A 27,085-nucleotide genomic window follows, 5' to 3' on the forward strand; every position below is an offset into this window, starting at 1 on the left:
CTGCCGAGGGAAAAAACTTTCACTTTTGTGCGTCCCTCCCGGCGTGACGCTGCACGCTGACGTCACGGGGCGGGGCTTTAATGGTGGTGTGCCGCGAGATTTTTTTTCAGTAAACAGGTGTGCCGTTGCCCAAAAACGTTTGGGAAACACTGGTCTAAGCTATGTCACCTTGTCTTTCGTTGCTCTGCCCTCTTCATTTCTTTGCATATTCTGGGACACCAGGGGGACAAGAGCTGGTTGAAGCAGGAGGGGGAGACTCCCTGGGTTCTTCAGCAGCTTATCTTATCTCTGTCTCCTGGCCCCACTCCTCTCCTGCCTCTGAGTCTGGACTGCCCTCTGCCCCAGCCTCTTCCTGCTCACTAAACCCTGACGCCTCGTTGTCCCCCCACCACCAACCCCCTGGCTCTGAGCCTTATTCCCTTGGGGGTTCCCCAGCTGGTTCCTCCCACCATCCCTCTGCATCCAGCCAATCCATGACACCAGAGACAGAGACCTGGAGGGACACATTTGGCATAACTGATGGGCTCATATCTCCCCATCCTTTCAGGGGAGGAGAATAAAACACCTCCATCGTCATCAAGTTTCCATCCATCAGCAAGAATAAAAAGGGAAATTTCCTAGAAAGGTGAGCCCCAAGTCAGGCCAGAATCATTCTATATTAGGGTTAAATGAAGACCCAAATGCCTGGATGAACAGGCACGATTAAAGGCCAATGACATTGGCGCCAGGCAAGTCCTGTTTGTTGACGTCATTTAGTCCTAAGAATAAATGTGAATATTAAAAACCAAAAGTAAATAGAAGACAACACAGAGAACAAGGAAGAAAGCAGGTCTCTTTACCGAGAGCAAGAAGATTAAACATTCACTGATGGATGTGTGAAAGCCGCAAGAAAAGAGGAGGCAGGAATTCAACAAAGATATAATATGCAGGAGGTTACAGGACAAAAACTATTTTTAAGCCTCATTCTCCTTCCCTCGGGAGTTACATGAGGATGACGAAGAGAGCTGGGGGGGGAGGGGCAGGCTCAAGTATGGCTCTTCATGTAAATGAGCTCTTGCCTCATGAACACGACTATCTGCATGCCCTAATTCTTCAGGAGCAGTGCTGGAGAGAGAATTCAGATTCTTAACAACAAAAAACAAAAAAACCCCTCAACTATAATTTAAGAGGAAAAGAACACATTAAGTTCCTGGTCCTCATGGAGGTAAAGGTATGTGTGAAAGGGTGTGGGCAACAACTGCTGAAGGTTAACCGACATTCCCACTGGTTGTGGGCAGGACCACAGTACCACACATAGCTTCTGGTCATTGTGCCAACTAGCAAAACATTCATCAGTGTCAGATTTGTTTCTGTTTGTGTACATACCAGAGGGGATGGGAGTGTCTTTACCCTATGTACCTTGGCTAGATAGGGATTAGGGATGGCTTAAGGACTCCAGTCGGCGTGAAACAGATTTAGAATAATAAAATCAAAGAATTGTAGGGTTGGAAGGGACCACAAGGGTCATCTAGTCCAACCCCCTGCAATGTGGGAATCTTTTGCCCAATGTGGGGTTCCAAACCATGACCATGAGATTAAGAGTCTCATGCTCTACTGACTGAGCTATCCAAGTGTGATAAACAATGCAGCAAACACCAGTATTTTTAAAAAGAAGTCAAGGATAAATGTGCATTTGGGATAAATGTAATGTGAACTGAGATTAAAAACCCAGCCCTGGAGTGCCTAGTAAACAGGTGTATTAACAAAGCTATAAAAGGGCTGCTTATCTGTGGGGATTAACTTGTTTTTCCCCCGTTAGAGATGCATTTACTTTGCTTAGATTCCAAACTATGTCCATACAATACCTGAGGAGTAAATTATTTAATAGGCCTTTGTGTACACAGATCAGGCCAGATCAAATACATTGTGCACTATATCTTGTTTGGCCTTTTACACAACTCACCCGGGGATAGAATTTCTTAACTCATTTTATAATTTTCCGGGTCAGTCTGATGATTTCAAAATTAGATGGTTGCTGAACAATCATAGACAAGTTTATGACCTATACCAGTGGTTTTCAACCGGAGTGCCGTGGCACCCTGGAGTGCCTTGAATGTTGGTCAGGGGCACCGCGGGCAACACTGGCCTCTGTCCTTCTTTCCTTCCCTCACTCCTCTGATGCCCTCTTGTGTCTCTGCCTCTCAATGGCTTGCACAGCTGTTTGCTGCAGCAGCCCTGGCTATAGTCCCCTCTCTTTGGGGTGGGACAAGGCAGCTCAGAGACCAGGAGACCACAGGCAGCAGCAGTGGCTGCCCAGAGGACTCAAAGGAGAGGGGAGAGGAGGCTGAGGGAACACTCCAGAAGGGGGGATGTTCAAAAAAGGGTGAGAGTCTGCTGGCAAGGGGTGACATAACTGGGCTCCTGAGCCCTACAGGGGTGCCACAGAAAGACAATAGTTGGTCAAGGAAGCCCTGGGCTCAAGAAGGTTGAAAACCTCTGACCTATACAATAGGTTTGAACACAGTAGCAGTGACAAAAGCTATTGCTGCTGTTTTGATTCAAATCAAGTCAAGCGTCAAGGAAATCTATTTTTAATCTTAATGATTCGGGTTCATTTTGTATTGTTTTTAATCCTTTTATTAGTTGCTCTTTTGGTACTGTTTTTAGAACTATTTTCATGGTATGTTTGTGAATCATAGCACTGGAGAGCAGGAATGCTTTGCCCAACATGGGGCTTGAACCTATGACCCTGAGATTAATGGTCTACCAGCTGAGCCACTGCAGATCCATTGCCCCATGACAATAATTAAAGGTAAAGGGACCCCTGACCATTAGGTCCAGCTCCCATCAGCCCTAGCTAGCGTGGTTAGCAATGATAGGAGCTGGAGTCCAGCAACATCTGGAAGCTCAAAGGTTAGGCACCCTTGATTTATATAGAATGTACCGCAAGTAAAGGTAAAGGGACCCCTGACCATTAGGTCCCGTCGTGACTGACTTCTGGGGTTGCGGTGCTCATCTCGCTTTATTGGCCATGGGAGCTGGCGTACAGCTTCCGGGTCATGGGGCCAGCATGACTAAGCCGCTTCTGGCGTACCAGAGCAGCGCACGGAAACACCATTTACCTTCCCGTCGCAGTGGTACCTATTTATCTACTTGCACTTTGATGTGCTTTCGAACTGCTAGGTTGGCAGGAGCAGGGCCTGAGCAATGGGAGCTCACCCCGTCGCAGGGATTTGAACCACCGACCTTCTGATCAGCAAGTCCTAGGCTCTGTGGTTTAACCCACAGCGCCACCTGTGATATTTTGCAGTTCCAAAAATTGTTATGTTTTAACTTACTTTTGGACTGGTTTTTTGTTATTAATATTCATAGAATCCAAAACTGTCGAGTTGAAAGGTACACCCAGGGGGTAATGCAGTCCACCTCCACCAATGCTGGAATCACAGCTGAAGAACCCCTGACAGATGACCACGCAACCTCTGCTTAGAAACCTCCAGCGAAGGAGAGTTCACTACCTTTCCACATAGTCCGTTCCACTGTCAAAACAGCTCTTACCACCAGAAAGTTCTTTCAAATGTCTAGTTGGCACCTTTCTTGTAATTTGAACCCATTGGTTTGGGTCCTACCTTGTTGAGCAGCAGAAAGCAAGCTTAAGAACAAAGCAAGAACCTGCAGGATCAGGCCAATGGCTCATCTAGTCCAGCATCCTGTTCTCAAACCAGCAAGCCAGAGCCTTTCCCCTTCCTGTGGTTTCTAGCAACTGGCATTCGGAAGCGCTGCTGCCTCCAACCGTGGAGGCAAAGAATAGCCATCATGGTTAGCAGCCATCAATTGCCCTCTCCATGGATTTGCCCAATCCTCTTTTGAAGCCATCCAAGTCGGTGGCCGTTGCTGCTTCCTGTGTTTTCCGTCGTTCAACTATGTGTTTGCTCCATCTTCCATGCGACAGACCATATTGTAATGACTATTGGCTACAAGCAATAAAAATATGACTGCCTGACAAGGTAGCTGGGGGCCTTTTAAGTTATTAAGTAGTGTTTTCTTGGTGTGTGTGTGTGTGTGTGTGTGGTGTAGCATTAGTAGGAATCAGTTTTTAACCAGCAGGTTTCCCTTCCCCTCGGGCTCATTGAGGAAACTGCAGTTAAAGGACACACTTAAGGGAGCTTAAGATCCGTGTGCACTTCCCTCTCTCTGCCACTTTGCTCAGCAATCTCCGAAATCAATAGCAATTGCATAATTTCCTCACTTGCCTGCGGGTGGTGGGCAGCAGCAGAAATGCTGGTGAGAATCAGCATCACAGCAAAGAACAAACAAACAGTGCAAGCACCCTGTCCCTCTCCATTGTAGGAGGGCATGCAGGAGAAAAGGGATCAGGGGTTTTTGAGTTCATTCAGTGGCAAGCAAGGGAGACCCCGGTGTGATTAGAAACTTTCTGCTCCCACCCACCATTAACATGTGACAGCTCCTTGGAAGGCTGTGCATGAGATAATGTGGCCCCTGAGTTCAGATAGCTTTTACTCCAGGGATGGAGAATTTACAGCTGACTCCAAAGGAAGCAAAGCTGCCTTCATGGAATTTTTGGAGGCAATATATGGGCTATACCAGGAACAGAGCCTGCTCCGCTTATTTTTTATGATCTGCATTTCCTTTTTTTTGTGTGTGTCTGGATGTTTTTATAAGAAATGTACTAAGTTTAAAACACAAATACCTGTATTACTTTCCAAGTATGTAAAATGGACTTAATTCGCTGTTTTGAGACATGTGCAGAAGGTGATTAATAAATGCTAATAAAGTTCCTGTAGCACATTTATCCAACACAGGCCTTATTCCAATGATCAAGTCTCAGCTTGATACGATGAGATACAAATGAACTTCATGCACCCATATAGAGCCCCTTTGATCCCATTTTACTCCCCATTTTTATGAGTGAACAAGACAGGAAGCTGAAGGTAACCACAGCTTCCTGTTACACCCAAACAAGGAGACTGTGGTTGATGGCTTCCAAAAAAGCCAGGATCTAGAAGGCAATTTTATACCATGGTTTTGTATTCCAGCTTGTTTGAGAGTCAATAACTGGGTTCGGATGTAATAGGAAACCATGGTTGGCCGAAGCCTTCTCCCCTCATGCAAAGGGCAGTGGAGCAGGAGCAAAGGGTTCGCATGTGGGTTTATGAAGCTTGTGCATGTCGCAGCTTATTAAGCCAAGATGTGATCACCCAAATGCAGCTCATGTTTGAGTGCTGACTGCAACTCATAAAGTGCCATTTTAGGGAGCGCAACATAACGCAGTACAATATCGTCAAGGGGAATAATGAATTCTTCCTTCAAGGAGCAGAGACTCTCATAGGAAAAGCAGGCTGCTTTAGGAACCAGACCAATACTGAAAGTACAAGCTTAGCAAGAAGCAAAGATTGCATATGGAATTTATTAGATAAAAAAGAAGAGTGTTGGGGTTTTTTGACGGGGAGAGAAGTATTTCCCCTAACAGAAAAATAAAGAGCATTGGCAAAAAAGTGCAGAATCACCCTGTTTGGTCCAGAACCATGAAGATTAGAGGTGGAGAGGATTCAGGCTGGAGGGGCAGATACACAACACAGACGGACGGACACACTCATCCCTTTCCTTGACAAAAAGGCTCAGATGGTAAACAGCACAGGCAAAGCAAAGGATGCCAAGGTTTAAATGTAAATCAAGCCAAATCTCTGTTCTTCCAGGCTGCCACTGCAGACAACGGTTTTTTGCCACACAAGGCATTCATGGGCATTCAAGAGAAAGCTTTTAGGTGAGAATATAATAGGCTGCAACCTCCTAGCCTCTGTGCCCAGCATCAATCTCAAACAGCACCATTACCACTGTTGTCTAAAAGTTATCTTGCTGCTAGAGGAGGTGAGTGACTGACTCCTTTGGCTCTGCGGAGAGTAGCGTCGAAGTTGCAGCGTCCCATCCGTCAGGTTCCCAGGGTCATGTTTCATTTCTCTTTCTTTAATTCTGTAGCCCAGACGCCTGTAAGAGAGAAAGGAGGTAGGAGAAAAACTGAGATGGAATCCAAAGCAAGCGGCTGAAATTGTTGAGAATCAGAATACCTTGCAGATCTACTGTCATTCCTCCAATTTATCTTCTGCTTCCCCCTGCACTTGAGGGGCACATGACAAAAATTCTCACCTGAAGACTGTGGCTTTCTTGACACAAGGACCTTCACAGCAGGTGTGGGGGACCTCTGGTTCTCCAGATGTTGCTGAACTACAACTCCCATCATCCCTGGCCATTGGCCATGCTTGCTGAGGCTGATGGGAGTAGTAGTCTGACAATATCTCGAGGACCAAAGGTTCCCCAAACTTGCTTTTATAACTATCTAATCAGGGACGTTGCTAGGGAGTAGCCAGGCCCCAGGTCTTCTGTGCTGGGATCTCTGGATAACCCTGCTCCTTCCTCCCCTTTTATGAAAGGACTATTTCTTTTCTTTTCTCTCCAATTCTTAATAGGCTGTTGAGCATGCTGCAAAGTGTGTTTGCCTCCATACAGACACATGAGCATATACTAATTCAGTGCAAATATGTGCACCGCAGCACATGCACACCCCCGCCCCGCCATGGCCCTGCAGCCTCTTTTATTTTATTTGAGTACCTAGCAACGCCCCTGCTTCCAGTCCCGCAGAGGGGGAAAGAAACGTCACCTAGAGCTTAGCAGAGTGTGAGGCAATACCCAACAGTGCGGGGAAGTTGTTCTCGGAGGTCATCCAGGCCCCGCCGTCCACCACCAGAGTTGTGCCGCTCACGTACGAGGCGAGGGGGCTGGCCAGGTACAGGACGCTATGGGCAATCTCCGTCTTGTTCCCCACCCTCTGGAGGGGGATATTCCGAAAGAGGTTTTGTGCTTCCGGGTGAGGCTGAACTAAAAACAAGAAGGAGGAAAGCAATGTCTTTGCTTCAAAATGGCATATATAGATATATAGATATGTAAGGATATCAGGGGGTTACTCGAGAGCAATCAGGCAAATGCCTCCCTGGTCAGCTGTAAAGCCTCGTTATTGGTGCCAAAAACCCTTCATCATGCAGAGTGCCACAATTCCGTGGCTGGCTCATTCACTGGCAGAATCTGAGAGTGGGTGGTCCTTAAACCTTCCCCAGCAGAGTAGTTTCTTGACGCCCAGTCTGCGCTTCCCCTCTCTGCGCGGAAGCCTACTGCGCAGGGAGGGCGTGGGTAACGGAGGACCTCTCTCCTCCCCGCTTTGCCCAGGCAAGGTGTCCTGGCACCACCTCGCCTCCTCCGAGCCCTGAAGCTCCTCTCCACTGGAGGCGTGGTTACTCTCCTCTGCTGAGGAGGGGCTGTTTCCCACGATCTTTGGGGGCTCTCTGTAATCCATCCGGCTTTTCCCCTCTCGCCACTGAGCCGATGGCATTTCCCTGACAATATACCGTATTTTTCGCCCTATAGGACGCACATTTTCCCCTCCAAAAATGAAGGGGAAATGTGTGTGCGTCCTATAGGGCGAATGCAGGCTTTCGCTGAAGCCTGGAGAGCGAGAGGGTTTGGTGCGCACCGACCCCTCTCGCTCTCCAGGCTTCAGGAAGCTCTGCGCAACCCTCGGGAGACTGGCTCCGAGGGTTGCGCAGAGCTGCCTGCAGTCCCGGGCTCAGGGCAGCTCTGCGCGGCCATCGGGAGCGGGGCGCGAAGTCCCGCCCGGTTCCCGATGGCTGCGCAGAGCTGCCTGCAGTCCCGGGCTCAGCGCACTTCTCCCCATCGCCAGCCCCACAAGCTCGGGGGACAGCGGGGAGGCGGAGCGCACCTTCCCGCTGTTCCCCGACCTGGTTCTTCCAGCCCCGCACCTGGGGGGGAAATAATTTTTTTTCTTTATTTCCCCCCAAAAAAACTAGGTGCGTCCTATGGGCCGGTGCGTCCTATGGGGCGCAAAATACGGTATATATAATTTTTATTTATTGCATTTGTAGTGCACCTCTCCTCCAAGGAGCTCAAAGTGGCCTATGTAGTTCTCCTCGCCCCTCCCCATTTTATCCCCACAACAGCCCTGTGAGGCAGGTTAGCTTCAAGGCTGAGTGGGGATTTGGACCCTGGACTGCCAGGTCCTAGTCCAACACTCCAACCACCGCACCACACTGGCTCTAAGTGGCGTACATCATAAACAGTATCGTTAAAACAAAAAAATGCAACATGAAAACCAGCAAAGAAAAATACAAATTGAAACCTGGTCCCAAGTTGTTCAGAGCTTTAAACGTTAACAACAAGGCCTTGTTGTTGCAGGTCCCTCGGCACAGATGTGCCATCTAAACCAGAATTCTGTTTTCACAGTGGCAAACCAGATTACCCTGGGAAGCCCACAAAAAAAGAATAAAGCCCAACATCTCCTGAAGAACTCCTTCACGTTTCCTAAGCACTAAGACCTTATTCCAATGGTGGTGCCTCAAAGGGAGGAGAGCCCCCCCCTTTTAAAAATGGCCTTTCTTTTCTCTCCCTCCCTTTTGTACCCCATTGCTTAGCTGCAAAGGGGGAGAACCCCCATTCTCCTCAGCTGATTGGCTTACAAGCAGAGAGGGGGCAGTCCGAATGTATGCATGTGGTCTGCACGCCTCTTAGCCACCCCTGTTGTAAAAGCAACTCCGAATGCTCCATGATGTTTGAGTATAAATAACATATTGTCCGATTCCCTGCATGGCACAGAAGATTGCTGGAAGTGTTTCACTGCAAGTTCATCGAGTCTCAGTCTAACAAGTCTTGATTCAAGTCATCTACTGAATTTTATTAATTCTTATGAACGATCCACCCTGGAAATTCTAATGGATAGTATAGGCATGCCTATTTACTTTAATTTATTTACGCTGTGCTCTTCCCCCAAAGAGGTAAAGATGGCATGCATTCTCCCACACTTTACTCCTACAACAACCTTGTGAGAGAGGTGACTGGTCCAAGGTTGCCCGGTGACCTTCATAGCTGGGTGGTCTCCCCAGTTGTTTCTTTTCCAGGTAAATCACACAGAGAGCACTTCAAATTATATTTAATGCTTTACCTAAGCGGCGGTGACCCTCTGTACCCGAAATAGGACCTGGCGCCAAGCTATTCACTCTGATTCCATTAGGACCCCATTCCACAGCCAGATGTTTTGTCATTGAATCTGTAAGGGAGAAGACAGACAGAGAGGATCAAGAACAAATATTGAAAAGCTAAGAATTACAGCACTAGAAAGAACTGGAAAGTCATCAAATCTAAATCTGGTTCTTGCCCATTCACAAGGCATGATCCTCCCCGCATCAACTCTGCCAGTCTCTTGGTGATTGAAAGAGACCCTATCCACAACAAGCTGGAATGGAATTCTCCTTTTGCACAGGGAAGAATTACATTGCATCTATGTGTGTTAAATATATATATATTATTAGGACAATAAACAGAAGCAAAAGAAACAGAATTTCTCAAGACATTCAGCACTTCACAAGAAGAAAAGAAATAGTGAAACCCACCACACAGAAAACAATGAATGAAAGCCAGCTGAATTTGCAAAACCCTTGACAAGACATTGGGCTGATTCAGATGTTAACGGTTTAGTGCAGGCTTCCTCAACCTCGGCCCTCCAGATGTTTTTGGCCTACCACTCCCATGATCCCTAGCTAGCAGGAGCATGGTCAGGGATGGTGGGAATTGTAGTCTCAAAACATCTGGAGGGCCGAGGTTGAGGAAGCCTGGTTTAGTGCCAGGAGCACGAGCCAAGCACTCATACACTTTCCCTTCCTCCTCCAGCACAGCTACAAGTTTGACTTCGGAAGCTTTTGCTTCTGTTTTTGATTAACCATTTTGGTTGAACCTGGACAAACTGTTGAAATGAGCTAATGTCAAACTTGTTTTCACTAACTGAAGTTAAGGTGAACCACTGTTTGGAGTTCAGACAACATGCTGAACTGCAATTAATGTAGAGCAGAACTTTCCCATAACTTCATTGTTGCCATGCCAGGGAGGGGAATCACTGCTGTAGGCTCACCGTAGTAGTAATAATAATAATACTTTCATTACTTATACCCCGCCCATCTGACTGGGTTGCTCCAGCCACTTTGCGTGGCTTCCAACATAATAAAAACACAGCAAACCATGGCTTAGTATTACATCCAGACACAGTCAATATGATAATACTATATGCATTTGCAGATGGCAACTCTTCTTTTAAAAATTCAGACAGGGAGGGCACCCATGTCCTAGAAGTGGTCTTATCACTGTGGGCCAGAGGGCTTCTCTGTTGCTCAATCTGGAAGCTGCAACATCTCTTCCAGACTGTAGGTGGTGCCAGAACACCATGACTTCCACTTGGGTGGGAGGGACAGGGAGAGGAATAAAACTCGATTAAGGGTGTAGATGAGAAGGGGAGCCAAATTGCTTACGGTACCTATGGCTGCCTTAGCTGTCCCCGCATGCACCTGGAGAGCCTGACCTCTGTAGCTCAGGGTTGCCGAAATATTGACAATGACTCCGCCATGGTCCTAGATCAACAAAATAAAGTCAGCTCTGGGAACAATGACAGAAAGGATTAACAGCAAGTGAAAGACACAACCCAAAATGAACATTGCTGGCATAAATAGAAACCTTCCCCCATATTCTTTCCTTGAAGGGAACGTGTCCCTCAGGGGTTAAAAAAAAGCTTCCCCCACCCCTGCCCAGGGCTATTGACCTTAGAGGGCAGGAGTTGAGGAACGTCTCTGTCTGCAGGGAGAAGAGCCTCTTATGGAGGAGAGAAACTTACACGGAGACACTTCTCATACAGCACTTTGGAGACGTTGAATGTTCCCAAGGTGTCAATCTCAATCACGGTTTTGTAGGCATTGAAGGACAGGGCACTGGCTGGGCACAGGAAGTTTCCAGCAGCATCTGGGGACAAGGGAGAAAGAGAGAGAGAGAAGCTGGAGACTGAATCAGCATGGCAAGGCAGGCATGGCTGGTACAAGGGTATGCCATGCGCCCACTGTGGCATCAGAAACCACCCCATTTCACTGCTTACTACAGGGGTGGGGAACATCTAGCCTAGGTTCGTGATGCAACCCTCCAGGATCCCTTTATCTAGCCCCAAGCCACACCCCTCAATGACCCTGCTTTTGCCTGGCTGGGTTGAACTTGAACTTCGAGGATGCCTCTTGCTTGCCTGGACAAGCAAGAGAGGGGTATGTGCATTGGTGTAGCCAGGATTTGGGGGGGGGGGCGGTGAAGGGGAAGGACAACCACCTGTCCTGTTCCAGAACTGAGCTACCTGTGACACGATTGGCCCGTTTGCAGAAGCCACGCCTATTGCTCAATCTGGTTTCCAGTTGCATTGCTAGAATGAGCCACAACATCATTCAAGTGACCTCAGCGAGCCTTTCAATTTTGAATGTTTGAATGTTCTGGTTTTTTCCCTACTTTTAGTTAAGTATTTTTTATTTATTTACTTGATTTACCGGGGGGGGGGCGCAGCTGGGGAGAGTGTTTGCAGAGCAGCTAGTTCATTGCTCTGCCCACTTTTGTCATTGCCCCCCCCCCTCGCCAAACACCCCTGGAATACGGCCCTCAGAAGGTTTCTCAGAAGGGCACGTGGCCCTTGGGCTGAAAAATGTTTCCTATCCCTGGCCTACTACTAAAACAGCCCTGCCAGCACCCTCAAAGATCACCCTCCCAGAGCATGCAACAGTGAGCAGTTTTTCCCAGCTTGCAGACAGGTGGCCAGCAGTACGCCCCATGAATGTCCTCTGCTGACGCAAATAACTTACTGTTGACAAGGATATCAATCCTCTCAAATTCCTTGAGCGCCTCATCCACGGCTGCCATGATCATCTGTGGCTGCCTGACATCCAGCATGAGGGGCAGGCATCGCTGGCCAGTGGCCAATGACAGTTTCTTGGCAGCCTATAAAAAAAGGAAAAGAATATTCAGTAATAAATGACCACCTTCTTCTGTCTTCCTGCTGCAGTATGGCGAGCTGGATGCATGACAGACTGGGAAAAGGGATTTGTGTCAAGAATTAGGGCAAGATTTCAATGTTAAGCACCTGCTGTGCTGTTGGATGGGAAAGACCTTCCTGGTTTCAGCAACATATTGTATTGTTTAGGAAGGTTCTCAAAAGGCTTCTGTGAAACGTTTCAGGTACCTCTTATGTGGAAACAGAGGCTCACCTCTGAGAATCTATGATGTGGTATGTTAAGGGCTGTGCACCCAGGAGCATTTAAGATGACAACAAATATTCACGGGAGGGACCACATCTCAGTTGTAGATAGACCATAATGGAGTTTTGTTCCCTACATTTCTTATTTCCCCCAATCTCAATTCTCTGCATTTCTGCAACGATTTGGGTGGAAGATGGGGAGACCAACAGTAGGTGGCATCACAGTCCGTGACAGAGCCAATTAGTTTTAGTTTTGTCCTTCTCCCCCCTGCTCAGTTCTACCAGGCCAACCCTGAGTCTAAGGAGAAGGAAGCTGATTGGCTGTTTCATCCCTAGACTGAATGTAAGAAGGCAGGTAAGCAGGGGCTGGCTGGTGGCAGACAGAGGTTAGTGGGGCAGTTTGTCCTAAGAGAGAAACACAGTTTAGGATGCTCTCCCCTCCATACCCAGCTTCCAAGTTTTCTTCAGGCCTCACTCACGAGTTCTCTTATCTACCACCTTTTTCTTAACTTAAAGAAGAAGGAAGCCATTGTCTTGTGAAACTTTTCTTCCTTTGAACAGATCTTGCACAAGAGTGTCCACAAATCAGATCCATCTGTCTTCCGTGTATGCCAGCGGTTGTCAAGGGTGAGGCCACAGTGGAGAGGGTGGCAAGTGTGGCAGGAAGGTTCAAGGACAATCAAAGAAACATTTAAACATTTCAGTGAGGTGTGTTTAAACTTGCCAGTGTTGTTTTCCAATGTATTTCTCATCAATAAGAAATTTGGTGTTGAGCAAGCAAATTTTTATTCTGAAAGTGTGGCCCAGAGAAAAAAGTTTTGAGAACCACTGGTCTATACAATCCTCAACACCTCCCCAATCTGTTGCTTGAGACAGGTGGCTCCAGCAGGCCTTGCTTTGCATCTGAAAGGGATGACAGTTTCCCGTCCACTCACCTCTGTTAGCCGCTGAAGGTTCCTGCTGGCAATGATAGTATGACAGCCATGCCTGCAAGCAAAACCTTAGATGGTGAGGGTGACACAGTACACCTTGTGCTCATCACTCGCTTGTCTACTCAGACACACCTCTGCTACCAGCCGTAGGGATTCAGTATGCTTGTGTGCTGACTAAGCTAATCAAGTGGTCTCCATGTGTGTCTGCAATCTGCCATCAGATTGGATAACCCAGAAACCATAAAGCTCAGGTATTAACACTGGCCAATACTGTGCAGTTTGGATAGGTTTTAGATATAGTCATTTGTATACAGTGGTACCTCGGGTTAAGTACTTAATTCGTTCCGGAGGTCCGATCTTAACCTGAAACTGTTCTTAACCTGAAGAACCACTTTAGCTAATGGGGCCTCCTGCTGCCGCTGCACCACCGGAGCACGATTTCTGTTCTCATCTTGAAGCAAAGTTCTTAACCCGACGTACTATTTCTGGGTTAGCGGAGTCTGTAACCTGAAGCATCTGTAACCTGAAGTGTATGTAACCCGAGGTGCCACTGTATTTAATTTGGTTATGCTTAGTGGGGCTTGTGTTCTTCTCCCAGGATGTGGAGCTGTGCATTCAGATTTTTCACAAGTGTGTGTGTGTTTTGGGGGGGCAACTCTCCTTCATAACATCCTGCCACCTTTCCTTCCAACCAGGCTGCTACATGGCAACTGGGCCTTCGTGCAGTGATCATGCAAAGTGCAGAGATACGTCCCGATATATGCAGTGGAGAACCCCAAACGGCTGCAGTTCCGCGGAAAATCTCACCACATGTTGTAGGACACACATCTGCAGAAAAGCTTCAGACAACACAAATGGCACGAAGCAGGATGCTGCTGCAAAGGGAAGGAAGGACTTGCTTCCTAGGAACAGGCTGGCGGCTGCTGCAGGAGAATACAGCAGAGACCAAAAGCATCGCAAGCTAAATAAGGCCAAGCTGGTCCCGCACCAGAGTGTCCATACCTCATCAGAATCTCAGCTGTGCGGAATCCAATGCCGGAGCTGCCGCCAGTGATGAATGCAACTTTGCCCCTAGAAAGAAAGAAAGAAGACGTCTGAACCCATGGCAAGTGGGATCCATATAGATTTTCATAATGCACGTTCAGAAAGAGCAGCATCAGTGAAGATCGTGACACATACAAAAATGAGGAATGAGGGAAATTCAGTCAGGTCAGACCACATCAATCCCAGGCAGACCAGAGGTTTCCTGCACCCTCTACTTAGTAGATGCCACTTGTACTATGAAATGCATGTCTGAAATAGGAAGACAGTTTACTAATATGCTAAGAGTCAGTCTTGATTTGTCACGCTTGTACTGAAAGTAATTGAGGCCTCACAGGAGTCTCGTTAAGTAGATTAGGCAAAAAAATAACCACTTGTCCAATTCAACTGCATGAGCCCTCAAAAGGCAAAACCATCCAACATTTTCAGCTGCTACAGAATACCTGTTTTGCTACAAGTAGTGACATAAACACATACCTAATAAGGAATTCTGTTTGAGTGGAAAAATATGAACTCTCAGAAGTAAATAAAAAGTTCACTGGATCTGCTGCTGGTAAAGTGGCTGTGACTAGAAATTGCACCTTTAGAAATCTTTAGAGATGAGAGCAATGTACTTCCAAGCAGGCCTAAGACATGGACATATTTCTACAAAGCAAACAGTCATTCCAAGCTTGAAGGAGGCTTATACTAGAAGGGAATGAAGAGGATAGTATAAAAAGATAAATTGAAACTGCACGAAATCCATCTTATGATGCATCAGTTTTGCCTCTGGGAGAGATATTTGAGCCCTTCATCTCCTATGCCACATGTTCCTAATTTTAGTTTAAATGTGTCTCTGACAGTATTTTTAAATGGTTACTGTCAGGGGTTTAGGAGCAGAGGCACGGGCAAGGGAGGAAACAGAGAGCGAAGGGGAGGAGGCAGAAGAAAAGATGAGTGATGACGACGACCCGAGATCTCCTAGTCTTTCCAGTGAATCAGAGGATTCACAGAAAGGAGCACCAGTGGCCAGGGCAAGGGGGGAGTCTAGGGGGGCACCCCAGGAAGATAGAGCCAGAGGGGACTCAGAGGGGAGCAGCTGGAAATCGGGACCAGCGTCACCGCCAGGAAGCAGGGAAGAGGAAAGGAGCCAGGGGGGAAGCGCTGGCAGCTCACCACAGGAGGGAGGGCATGAGTCAGGAGTGGCCACACCTCCATCGGGGAGCGAAGAAACGGTTAAGAGGAAAGTGGAAGGTTGGGCGCGCGCGCCAAGTTCAAATGCAGAGGAAGGCGGCGCAGTAAGCAGCCCCGAAAGGGAACCAGGTCCTAAAGCCCGGCGCAAGGAGGCAGGAGGGTCCGGGTCAGCGTCAGAAGAATCCCGGAAGGAAGAAGCCCCGGGGGGTAGAGGGACCCAGAGGAGGACAGTCAGGCGGAAAAGGTGGAGCAAGGCTAGGATATTAAGTTGGTGCACACGGGGCGGAGACTCAGACGGAGCTTCGCCGATCTAGCTACTAGACGTAGAGTTGCGCGCAGCAGCGTGAGAATGGAAACTGTAATTCAATAAAGACTTTTACTTAATGATCGCTGGCTAGCGTGATCCTCTGTGAGCTAGGATCTTCAAGCAGCTCTGACAGTAAGCTCCGTCTGACGATTGTGGGCATCTACAGCCTCGAGGAGGGGAGAGAAACAGGTGCCTACTAGCGAGCTCACGAACGGCAGACGACATGACGGCTGAGCAGCAGATAGAGGAACTCAGAAAAGCAGTGGCACAACTGAATGCCGAGGCTCTCGCATCCAGGAAGAGAGAGGAGGAAGCAGCTGCCGCCTGCAGGGATCTGCAGGTCAGGTTAGACGTGCTGACAAAGCAGACACCCCGGCAGGAGGGAATTGGGTTGGCGAGACGGACAGGCGGGCTGGTCTCTCACTTCGATGGGAACCTACAACAGTATCCCAACTTTAGAGCCGACGTACTGTGCGCACTGCAACTGCTGCATAAAGACTTTAGAGATGAGCAAGAGAGGGTGGGATTCATCATGTCCCATTTGCATGGGGATGCTAGAGCATGGCTACGCAATTTATGGAGAGATAAGGATCCGGCGCTCCAGAATGCAGATGCCTTTATTAAAGCGATGGATGGGTGTTTTTTATCAAGTATTGACGTGGATCTTGCACGGAAGGAGGTGCATGGGCTGAGACAAGGGAGGGCCAGCGTCAGGCAGTATCATGCCCGCTTTTTCGCCTTGGTCAGTGCCCTGGAATGGGACAGAGATTCGGCTCCTGTAAGAGACCTCTTTTGGGAGGGGCTGCACAACTCGATTAAAGATGAGATCGCGAGGGGGGAGAGACCCCGAACCACCCAGGAGGTCGTTCAGAGGGCACTGGCAGTGGGGGTGAGGCTGGAAGGACGTCCGTGGAGCAGGGACGAAGGGCGTGGAGGGCGTGAACCAGCCAGGGGCCCCTCCTTCCTTCCCAGAGAAGCAGCGCGGGCGCAATCCACGCCTCCGCCAGGAGGAGGAGCCGAACCTATGGAGGTTGGAGGTGCAAGGGCTCAGTCAGCAACCAGAGCCCTAGCACCGGCAGCAGTGAAAGCGAAGCCTCCTAGAGGGAACAGGAAGTGTTACGTCTGTGAGGAGCCAGGGCATATGGCAAAAGAGTGTCCCCAGAGGCTCCACAAGCTTACTGCAGCCTCGGCAATGGTGACTGCAGCAACGCAGCAAGGGGGACCACAGCAGGGAAACGACGCAGTCTGGCTGGAGGAAGAGGCCCTGGGGCCCAGCCAGACGTGTTAGTGACGCAGTCCCCAGAGGTTTTACAGCCCGTGAACCCCCTCCCGCCCAAACCAGTGGTGAGGCTCACCGCATCTCTCCAGCTGCCCAATGGAATCACCACTGACGTGCCAATCACTATTGACTCAGGAAGCAATGCGGACTTTATAGGGCAGGACTTTGTCGACCGGCACGCTATACAGTTGCTGTCTGCCACGCTGCCCCTGCAGGTTGTCACGGTGGATGGCAGGGAGTTGCTAGGGGGGCAAGTGGTGAAGCAGACGCCGCCCATGGCGATGCGACTTGGAAATCACAAAGAAATCATCAGCTTCAATGTCACTCAACTATCGGATACGCCCATTGTATTGGGAATGAGTTGGCTGGACAAGCACAGCCCAACGCTGGCTTGGTACCAGAGGCAGCTGATCTTCGGCTCTTCCTTTTGTGCTGAACACTGCATCGTGCCCCGGCAGGAAGGAGAGGAAGAGGAGTCACAGCTGCTGCTAGGCACGCTGCAAGCGATTCCCCACAAGTACGCAGAATTTTTGGAAGTTTTCTGCGAGAAGGAGGCAGACAGGCTACCCCCTCACAGACCATATGACTGCAAGATTGACCTGCTGCCGGGGGTGGCGCTGCCTAAGGGGAAACTGTATTCCATGTCAGAGGACGAGCTGCAGGAACTCAAACAGTTCATAGATCATAATTTGGAGCGCGGTTTCATCCGAGAGTCCAAGGCAGCGGGGGGCAGTCCAGTATTCTTTGTTAAAAAGCGAGACACGCCCCAAAAAAGACTGGTCGTGGACTATCGCATTTTAAACAATGGGACCAAGCCGTCGGACTTCCCCATGCCCCGAATCGACGACCTCCTGGCGACGGTGCGGAAGGGAAAAGTGTTCACCAAGTTAGACCTGCGAGGGGCGTACAACCTCATTCGTATGCGGGAGGGAGATGAGTGGAAGACGGCCATGTTCACGCCACTGGGTACCTACGAATACAGAGTTATGCCCTTTGGATTGCAAAATGGCTCCCACGTTTTTCAAGCTTTCATGCATCACGTGTTGGCGGGACTTCTCTACAAGACGTGCGTCTGTTTCTTAGATGACATCCTGATCTTTTCGGAATCGCAGCAGGAGCATGACAGACACGTCAAGGAAGTGCTGACCAGACTAAAGCAACATAGGCTCTACGCCAAGCTGGAGAAGTGCCAATTTGACGTGACGGAGGTGGATTTTCTGGGCTACAAGTTGTCTGACAAGGGGCTCGCCATGGACAGCGCCAAGGTTCGCGCGGTATTGGATTGGAAGAGTCCACGCAACCGGAAGGAGGTCCAAAGGTTTGTCGGCTTTGCGAACTTCTATCGCAAGTTTATCAAGGGCTTCGCTATGCAGACAGCGGCCATCACAGACACGCTTAGCTCCAAGAAAAAGAAGTTCGTTTGGACAGAGGAGGCGGAGCAGTCCTTTCAGGCACTCAAGCGTCTCTTCGCGTCGGAAGAGCAGCTGCTTCACGTCAACCCCAGCAGGCCGATGAGGGTGGAGACAGACGCCTCGGACAGAGCCGTGGGGGCGGTCCTGCTGCAAAAGGACCAGCAGGGGGTGTGGCGACCGGCAGCGTTTTACTCCAGGAAGCTCAGCAAGTCCGAGCAGAACTACACCATCTGGGACAGGGAGTTGCTGGCCATTCATGCAGCGTTTAAAGCGTGGAGGCACTTCCTGATCGGCGCCAAGCACACGGTGCAGGTTTGCACGGACCACAAGAATCTGGAGCACTGGCGCACGGCACAGTTCCTAAACCAGAGGCAGATACGTTGGGCTGAGTTTTTTGCGAACTTCGACTTCCGCATAGAGTATGTCCCGGGGGACACTAACATCATGGCGGACGCCCTCTCCCGTAAGCCACAGTATCTGGAGGACGCAACGCCAGCGGCCGCCATGCACATCTTCGCACCAACAGTATGGGCGTGCGCCGCGGCCACCGTGGACCTGGAGGCGGTGCGACGAGCGTTGCAGGATGACTCCTTCGCGCAAGCAAAGATGGCAGAGGTGCAAAGGGGCACGGCTGCGGCCGACGGTTTCCAGCTACGAGATGGATTGCTCATCCGTAAAGGGGCCATCTACGTGCCGGGAGACGACCTTCGCGCCAAGGTGCTGCAGCAGCTGCACGACGCGCCCACGGCCGGGCACTTTGGCAAGGAGAAGACGGTGGAATTAGTAGCCAGGGATTTCTGGTGGCCTGGAATGAGAGGGGAGGTCGCAGACTACGTGGCGAGGTGTGACACCTGCCAGAGGGCCAAACCAGTGCACAAACCGCCGGCCGGACTGTTGGAACCGCTGCAAACTCCGGTCGAACCTTGGGAAAGGGTGGCCCTGGACTTTGTCACGGATCTGCCCAGCTCGAGGGGCAAGACGGCAGTGCTGGTGGTGGTAGACCTGTTTTCCAAGATGGCGCATTTCATTCCGTGTGCTAAGGTGGCCACGGCGGAGCAAACTGCCAAACTGTTCATAGAACACGTGTTCAAGGTTCACGGTCTGCCACGGTCTATTCTGTCCGACCGGGGGCGGCAGTTCATCTCGAATTTCTGGCAGAAGCTGATGGGCTTCCTGAACGTCAAGATCAACCTGGCGTCGGCGAGACACCCGCAGACCAACGGGCAAGCAGAGCGGGTCAATGCCATCATGCAGCAGTACCTGAGATGTTATGCAAATCAACAGCCTGCGACGTGGGTGGATTACCTGCCGCTTGCCGAGTTCGCCTACAACAACACGAAGCACGTGTCCACGGGGGTCACGCCGTTCTTCGCCAACAACGGGAGGCACCCCAGAACCTTCCCGGGACTGGAAAGAATGGGAGAGGGGGAGCCGCAGACAGCAGATGCGTTCGCGTCGGAGCTGCAGGAAGTCCACGATCAGCTGAGGCGCCACCTGGAGCTGGCCAAGCACGCATACAAGGTACAAGCGGACAAGCACAGAAGGGTTGGCGAAGAGCTCCACGTGGGAGACTGGGTTTGGTTAGCAGCCCACGCAGTGCCGGCCAGGTCGTTGGCCAAGAAGAAACTAGGGCATAAACAACTGGGGCCCTACCAAGTCGAAGAGCAGGTCAACCCGGTAGCGTTCAGACTGGCACTTCCGGAGGGTTCCAGAATGCATCCGGTATTCCACAGATCGGTGCTCACTCCCTACAAGGCACCGCACAGGTTCCAGGAACCCGGAACGGCGCCGAGTCCGGTCAGAGACAGAACAGGGCACGCGGGAGTGGCACAGAAGGAGCGCATCAACGAAGTCACGGAGATTTTGGACTCCAGATGGGGGGAAGAGGGGGTAGAATACTTTCTCGCCAAGGAGGGCACCCCGGCCAGTGCGAACAGCTGGGTGCCGGGCTACGCCTTGGACGAACCTCTGCTCAAAGACGAGTTTCATGCCCTCTTCCCCCATAGACCTATGCCAGCAGACTTTTTCGACGACTGGCTTTTCACGCCCACGCTTTAGGCCAGCACTTTCCGGGGGTTCGACTCGGACGAGGACCCGACACAAGACGTCCGTTCCCCGGAGGGGTCACCCTCGGGATCTGCATCAGAACCCTCGTATTGGTGGGACGATAGACCAGAGGAGCAGTTCCGCAGACGGTGGCTGGAAGGCCCAGGACGAGCAACACCGCCAGGAGGAAGTGAGGGAGAGACAGACATGGACGTTTTCGGGGACGACCCTGGTTTCGAGCACGGCGGCACAGAGATGGAAGCGGAGGTGACCGTTGTCGACGAGAGCAGGGAGGAAGACCCGCGAGACTTCAGATGGAGACCCGCCACGGGAAGCGACCGATATCCGACGTTCGTCCCTTTGCAACAGCTGCCCCCAGCTCCAGCCCCGGAAGGAGTGGAGGGGGGAATGGGGGGCTTCGAGGGGGGGATGGATGTCAGGGGTTTAGGAGCAGAGGCACGGGCAAGGGAGGAAACAGAGAGCGAAGGGGAGGAGGCAGAAGAAAAGATGAGTGATGACGACGACCCGAGATCTCCTAGTCTTTCCAGTGAATCAGAGGATTCACAGAAAGGAGCACCAGTGGCCAGGGCAAGGGGGGAGTCTAGGGGGGCACCCCAGGAAGATAGAGCCAGAGGGGACTCAGAGGGGAGCAGCTGGAAATCGGGACCAGCGTCACCGCCAGGAAGCAGGGAAGAGGAAAGGAGCCAGGGGGGAAGCGCTGGCAGCTCACCACAGGAGGGAGGGCATGAGTCAGGAGTGGCCACACCTCCATCGGGGAGCGAAGAAACGGTTAAGAGGAAAGTGGAAGGTTGGGCGCGCGCGCCAAGTTCAAATGCAGAGGAAGGCGGCGCAGTAAGCAGCCCCGAAAGGGAACCAGGTCCTAAAGCCCGGCGCAAGGAGGCAGGAGGGTCCGGGTCAGCGTCAGAAGAATCCCGGAAGGAAGAAGCCCCGGGGGGTAGAGGGACCCAGAGGAGGACAGTCAGGCGGAAAAGGTGGAGCAAGGCTAGGATATTAAGTTGGTGCACACGGGGCGGAGACTCAGACGGAGCTTCGCCGATCTAGCTACTAGACGTAGAGTTGCGCGCAGCAGCGTGAGAATGGAAACTGTAATTCAATAAAGACTTTTACTTAATGATCGCTGGCTAGCGTGATCCTCTGTGAGCTAGGATCTTCAAGCAGCTCTGACAGTTACATTTCCCTATCTTTGACAACATGTAAATTGTCTGTACAAAATCTGAAAGCGGGGCTCAGTAAAGATGATTCCCTGAGCTCTGAAGATGCATCTCACATCTTCCTAATATTTTATTTTTTTACAAAACACACTGTTTTGTGGCTACTCCTACTCCTACTCACTTTTTTTTAAAGAACACAAGTTAAAATAAGCAACACATCGCTATTAATATACCAACACCAAGTATAAATTGACTAACACCAAAGATCAAGAGGAGCAGATGAGGAGGTAGACATAGCAGAGGTGAGGAATGAAAATAACACAGGGTAAATTAATCTAGCAGTGTTTGAGTACTTGGTAGTACTCACTTGAGAATGTCTGGACTGAAGAGGTAGGAGTATTCCGGAAGACAGTCATCGGTGTCAACATCAGGAGGAGGCTGGCAAGCAAAGCCTAGCTGGGACATGACTTCCAAGACAGTTCTGCAGAAAACAAGACACAGCCATCACAAGTCCTGAGAGGGAGAAAGAACCAGCAATATTTCCATACAGCCCCAAATTACGTAATGATCACTATGCCCAGCACATGCTGCCAGCTGACCTGATCTACGAAGAAACAGCTGGGAGGCAAAGAGGTGTACTTCATATCCAAGATTACCCATGGCCAAGCAGCTTCATTCTTAACTGATAGAACTGAAGACAACTTCAAATTATCATTTCTAGTCTAACACACAAACATACCCTCCAAATAATTAGGGGGAAATGTGAGTTTGTTAATAAAAAGATTGGAACTTAATGTTATGCACTTAGTTTCTTATAGAAAAATGCTGTTAATAAACTGTAATAAAAACCATGTGCATGGATAAAACGCTCAATACTATATACTAGTGTTTCTCGATCTTTTTCCAACTGTGCCCCCCTTCCGACCTAGTTTCTTTCCTGTGCACCGCCCCCCCATCCTACCGGTAGAAACGTAGCTATCTAAATATTTTGTTTGTAAACAGAGCATGTTTTATTTATAATTTTTTATAATTTATACAAATACAACTACATAAAAAATTAAACTTTAAAGTATTTCTATATCAATGTGACCCTTGTACTTGATGACCCAAAAAAAAGCTTTTTTATATCCAGTTCTATTGCCAGGAGGGATAACCAAAGATCACCTCTGTCCGTTATGTTAAGGCGATTCTGCGTTAGACTGAGTAAATAATTCACACGACTGAACCCTTATTCTACCAAATACAAAGTAGGAAATGCCACGAAAAACAATTTTGCTTTATCCCAAAGTTGTGGAAACTTTTTAGATATTGTACAGTACTCTTTATCCAAAAATAGTGTTTTTCTTGACTGAAAGTTACTTTGGCTGCTATGTCATTCTATGAGCACTTCTTGCAAAGAAACATCAACATCTTTTTTCTGCTTTCTTTTCTTGGTCACTTCTCTATTCTCTTCACTTCTCATTTCCCTCTGTGGCCCCCTAGTCTCATGCCGTGGCCCCCCATTTACACAATTTTCACTTGTGGCAACCACTGCTATACACATTCTCTCCCCGCCCCCAATTGACTCTTGCACCAACCCCACACATACATTTTTTAAAATTTAGGAGTGCTTTTTGTGTCATGCCTTCTAGACCGCAGGTCTGAAAGGGAGTGACTGTCTTGGTTTCCTTCACTGAAGTATAAGCTGCTCTGGGAACCATATTGGCTGAAGAGTTGGGTAGAAACGCTTTAAATTAATAAACAGAGGACGAATGTGCTTCATCAGATATGTGACAGCCATTCAAATATTTGAAGGCAGCTAATGTATCAACTCTTAATTATCTCTTCCCCTGGCTAAACATTTTCAGCTCTAACAAGCTTTCCCTGCCAAGCTTATCAGAAAATGGTTGGATATTAGCAAATAATGCATTCCAGAAAGCAGTGGCAGATATATCTTTGGCATCCTTTTTTGATTTATTTGTCTTCCTCCACCACCAAATTATTTAATTTATATACTACCCTCTCATAAAATTCAGGGTGGTGTGCAGCAACACAGAAATATAAGAAACATCCAAAACAACCTCTAATATTACTGGCTACTCAAGAAAAAAATAAACAATTGCATAGGCCCCTTGGGTGTAAAAAAACACTCTTCCAGTATTTTTGGAAGTCAAAACTACACCTACCAGCCCATGAGAAAATCCTGCTCTACAAATTACATAAGAAGACTAACTTCCAAGACTAACTTCCAGTGCATTTATGGAAGTCCCCACCAAGCAATAATCACAGCTAGAAGTTGAAGGCACAACGGAGGTGGAAACTTCTCCAATATAGCAATTTTTAATCTGGGACTAAAGCAGAGCATTGACACTCATTTATCCTAATTATTATCTGAGCATGTGAGCCTGAACTCTGTACTACTCGCCAAACAACGGAACATTAGTAAGGAAAATGCTATAACCAGGAGGAAGTTTGGGAGAGACTGTACTGTTTTACCTCAATAATCTGAAAATATCTAATATATAGATTAAAAAAACAAAAGCAAGGATACCTGCCAAATATTTACTGGAAGAATGTACTACAGCATGGGACCAGCAGCCGAACTTCTAGTAGAGGCCAGTTACCTCTGCAACACAAGGATCAACCGATAGTTTTACTCCAGGCAATTAAAGCCACTGGTCTTCTACTGGGTCAGGGCCTGATGCAAGGTGGGCCACAGCAGGAGCACTACCATCATGCAAATATATGGTAAGATATTAAGAAAGGAGTTCCCAAATGCATGTTTGGGTTAAAAGTGGATCTTGGGTCTGAAAAGGTTGAAGACTACTGATCTAAGCAATCCAGCTGGGTTAGAAGGACTCAGGCAATCCTCATCCTTAAGGATGGCGTTGCTTAACTAATAGTAGATAGTTAATGAATTATCCAGCTTAACCTTTATATCACATCTGAAGCACTTCACAGGCTTCATCTAGTTGTGCAATCCTTACACAACAATCCAGAAGGGCAAGTCAGTATTCTTCCCCCACATACTGCAAATGGGCTGCCTAGTAGTCAATTCATAGCACAGAAGAAATTCAAACTCATAGATTCATTGCTCAGTCTCTCAGCTTCTATGCTACTCCAGCAGATGTAACCAGGTTTTAAGAATGGGTAACTCCCCCATTAGTCTTTCCCCTTCAATGTCAGTCTATAAACTCTTTGAGGACAGAGCTCTAAGGATTCTGCCTGCTTTATAAACTTTGTAAGGCACCCATGTGCAGCAACGCTGCCTAAGCAAACCCATCAAAACCTTTCTGCTTTGAAGAGTGCTTTAAAAACATTTCCTTTCAGCAAGGCTATTTAGGATTACAGTGGTACCTCGGGTTACATATGCTTCAGGTTACAGACTCCGCTAACCCAGAAATAGTGCTTCAGGTTAAGAACTTTGCTTCAGGATAAGAACAGAAATTGTGCTCCGGCGGCGCGGCGGCCCCATTAGCTAAAGTGGTGCTTCAGGTTAAGAACAGTTTCAGGTTAAGAATGGACCTCCGGAACGAATTAAGTATGTAACCAGAGGCACCACTGTACTTTAATTTTATTTTTTTAAAAAAACATGCATGCTTGCTGGCTTCTATAACAAACCCTTTCTACTGTGCACTTTTTATCGTTATACCGTGGACATTATATTGTTATTTTATCTAGATCCCTGGGCAAATAATTTGTGAATCACTTTCTGAGAAGGCTTTTTAAAAGGCTGGGGTATCTAGGTCCATAAAATAAGAATAAAAATATTAATACAGCTTGGCTTTTATAAGAAATCTTTTTTTTCTTTTTTACTCTGCTGTTTTTAGCATGCTACTGTTTTTCTGTACATATTAAACAATGCAAATCATCTTCTGAGAAGCCTTTCTAAGGGTGTGTGGTGGGGGAAGTCCATAAAACAAAGTGACAATGCCTTTAAGTGTTACTGCTTTAGGATTAATGCTCGAGATTACAGAGCATTGAAGCTGGAGACCCACATGTTGTGGGGGGAAGGGAGCTGAATGGCTTTCTCAAATTTGGGAATCCGGGCCCCCCCCCCCTCATAGAAACGCTGCAGGGGCGGCCTCTTCGCCTTCCTTTACTTAACTTCTTCTTTCTCTCTCTATTTTCGGGAGCTCAGGGCTGTCCTAACGCCGCCGCTGCCGAATCCCCTCAGGCGGCTCGGCTCTCACTTACCTGGCCAGCCGCGGACTTCGCACGAACAACAGTATACCTGCGCGCAGCACTCACCCGCAAAGCATGCTGGGAATTGTAGTTCCCGGCCAGGAGGCGTTCGGCCACCCAAGGGCATTGTGGGATGTGTAGTTCTCTTACCCAGCGGCAGCAAAGCCGCTCGTCGTCCCCATCCTGGTAAAGCTTTCCTGCCTTGGCGTGGTCCTTCCACACAGCTGTGGGAGGACTTCTAGGCCTTGGCCGTTTCCCCCCTTTGTTTTAAAAGCCCCCAACCCTGCATAAAGCCCGCTGTAAATGGAGAAGCACATTTCCCGCCGCCCCCTCAAAGAATTCTGAGCAATGTAGTTTATCCTCAGAGGTACAATTCTGAGCAACTCTTAAGAAACTGCGGTGCCCAGGATTCTTTGAGGGGGGGGAATGGTGCTTTAAAGGTATAGTGTTATGTAATGAGTTGAATAGGATCCAAAAGGCAGCAGTCTGATTGGTTCTAAAACAATAGGATCCAGAATGCAGCAGTCTGATTGGTCCACAGGAGCCACCCAATCCCTCTCCAGGTGGAATTGAATCCGCAACCTGATTGGCCTACAGGAGAATCCTGGAATTAACCAATCACGTGGGGCCCATTGTGTAAATAATGTATGTAAAGCAGACATTCTGGGGGAACTTCCATTCCTCCTCACCGCTATGAGCTGAATAAAGAGCATGAAATCCACTCTCGACTCCGAGTATATTTCATATAGTGTGAACCATAGCCCAACTAGTTTAATGTTGTCTACATTGGTAACAGCTTAGCCATGTGAAGAAACGTATTGGGTGGTCAGGAATTAAGGAATTCTTTTAGCAGGTAACAGTGGGGTGCTTGTGGCTACTTTTATAAATTCTAGCAATTCTAGAAGTATGTTTTCTGCCTTGGTCAGATCCCGAATGGAGTCCTGCATCCAGTTCTGGGCACCACAATTTAAGGATGTTGACAAGCTAGAACGTGTGCAGAGGAGGGCAGCCAATATAATAAAGGAATTAATAAAGGAATTCCTTATGAGGAATGGTTGAGGGAGCTGAGTACAGTGGTGCCTCGCAAGACGAAAATAATCCGTTTCACGGGTCTCTTCATCTAGCAGTTTTTTCGTCTTGCGAAGCAACCCTATTAGCGGCTTAGCGGATTAGCGCTATTAGTGGTTTAGCGGATTAGCGGCTATTAAAGGCTTAGCAGCTTAGCGGCTAAAAGGCTCTTAGCGGCTTAGAAAAAGGGGGGGGAGCGGAAAAAAATCGGAACACTCGCAAGACGTTTTCGTCTTGCGAAGCAAGCCCATAGGGAAATTCATCATGCGAAGCAGCTCAAAAACGGAAAACCCTTTCGTCTAGCGGGTTTTCCGTCTTGCGAGGCATTCGTCTTGCGGGGCACCACTGTATGTTTAGCCAGGATAAGAGGAGATTGAGAGGAGAT

At 48.7% G+C, this 27,085-nt stretch overlaps 1 protein-coding gene across 5 annotated transcripts; it reads right to left on the bottom strand.

The window, feature by feature from the left end:
* Positions 1-5,385: 5,385 nt before the first annotated feature.
* Positions 5,386-25,790, bottom strand: DECR2 (2,4-dienoyl-CoA reductase 2). Of its 5 annotated transcripts, none has more exons than XM_083474898.1 (10): positions 25,645-25,790; positions 21,836-21,949; positions 14,041-14,109; positions 13,042-13,093; positions 11,715-11,850; positions 10,718-10,842; positions 10,364-10,457; positions 9,002-9,106; positions 6,682-6,870; positions 5,386-5,982 (listed from the first exon to the last, which is right to left on the bottom strand). In XM_083474898.1, exons 2-10 carry the CDS (start codon positions 21,931-21,933, stop codon positions 5,948-5,950), a joined length of 903 nt encoding a protein of 300 aa, XP_083331024.1. In that variant the 5' UTR covers positions 21,934-21,949; positions 25,645-25,790; the 3' UTR covers positions 5,386-5,947. The 5 variants fall into 5 exon arrangements, with proteins under 5 accessions (XP_083331024.1, XP_083331026.1, XP_083331022.1 ...); XM_083474900.1 differs by having other exon boundaries at positions 6,653-6,870; XM_083474896.1 differs by having other exon boundaries at positions 25,699-25,724.
* Between the last annotated feature and the right edge of the window lie 1,295 nt (positions 25,791-27,085).

The sequence above is a fragment of the Podarcis liolepis genome, assembly GCF_965112155.1.
Source record: "Podarcis liolepis genome assembly, chromosome: 14".
Taxonomy (NCBI): domain Eukaryota; kingdom Metazoa; phylum Chordata; class Lepidosauria; order Squamata; family Lacertidae; genus Podarcis; species Podarcis liolepis.